At 47.9% G+C, this 1,182-nt stretch overlaps 1 protein-coding gene across 1 annotated transcript; it reads right to left on the bottom strand.

Annotated features, from left to right (window-relative positions):
• Positions 1-6: 6 nt before the first annotated feature.
• Positions 7-1,166, bottom strand: LOC107577302 (uncharacterized protein C11orf87 homolog). The gene has a single exon (XM_016263392.1). The coding sequence runs from the start codon at positions 819-821 to the stop codon at positions 384-386; it is 438 nt and encodes a 145-aa protein (XP_016118878.1). The 5' UTR covers positions 822-1,166; the 3' UTR covers positions 7-383.
• Positions 1,167-1,182: the final 16 nt, after the last annotated feature.

Genomic DNA, 1,182 nt, shown 5'->3' with positions numbered 1-1,182 from the left:
AGATTCTCATTTGATCCCATCAATTAGTATTCAATAAAGTTCGCCAAGAAATGACAAGCGTATTTGATTCTTGGAGGGTTTCTGTTCAATCTCATTGGCATTGATTCGTACTTATGCCACTAATATTCAATAAAATCCTTCTCATTTCATTTTATCCAGCAGGATCTTACTCAATGCTCTCTTAGTTCGATCCCGTTAGGATTGGCTCACAATTACGATAGCAGTTCCATGAGCAGTCCTCCCTCAGTCCTTCTCAAAAACCGTTCCTACGATGAAAACTTATCAACTCTAATGCTTATACAAAGAATCGACATATTCCGTAGGTAATATCATAGGAATACAGAGGTTATTTACAGCGTCCTCCAAAGGCTGGCACTGCGTTATCAAGACACAGCGACCGATTCCAACAAGTCCTCCTCCTTGGTCTGTCCCGAGTGTCTCTTGTCCTCTGTCACGCCAGGATCCTCCGTGTTTGGATCACTTTTGCGCACTGCCGCGGGGGGTCTCACCATGATGCACTGCCGGACCACCGGCTTGCCTTTGGCCGTTTTGGGACTGCAGCTGTCGCGCTCGTATTCCTCCTGGGCTTTCTGTATCTTGCGCTTTTTCATCTTGCTTTTGTGAAAGTGGAAGGTCGTGACGGACACGATTATTATCCCAACGATCATCGCGATGAGCACGAAAAGCACGACGGTGGAGGAGAACGCCTGGAACAGCTGATCCACCCGGTCAAAGCAGGTGCCATTGCCGGCCAGAGCGGTTCCGTTTAAGGCACAGTGGGGAATGGAGGGCGCCAGTCTCTCCGAGGTCCTGGCACTCATTTAGACCGATTCTGGCAGTGTCTGTATTGCAGGGAAGAATTGAGGAGACTGAAAACGAAGGGAAATGTCCAGCCCTGCGAATGCGCGCGCTATATTGCATTCATTTCTCTTGAGGGGAAATAACTCCACCTAAAATAGATCCAATCAGGAATCCAGCGTTAGAAAGGAGCATGTGCGCAGAAAGACCAATTGCATTTCTAGTCACGTTAGAAACCGTCCTTTAAAACACTTTCAAATCCGCACCTTTTGACGCACACAATCTCGCCGGTCGCAAACTTTGCGACGTTTGCGCGCAAACAATGCCGCGGCGCGTTATAGCTATTCTCTCTATTCTCTCTCTCTCTCTCTCTCTCTCTCTCTC

The sequence above is a fragment of the Sinocyclocheilus grahami genome, unplaced genomic scaffold (genome assembly GCF_001515645.1).
Source record: "Sinocyclocheilus grahami isolate Dianchi unplaced genomic scaffold, SAMN03320097.WGS_v1.1 scaffold5654.1, whole genome shotgun sequence".
Lineage (NCBI taxonomy): Eukaryota > Metazoa > Chordata > Actinopteri > Cypriniformes > Cyprinidae > Sinocyclocheilus > Sinocyclocheilus grahami.
This window is presented reverse-complemented; position numbering and strand designations above follow the sequence as displayed.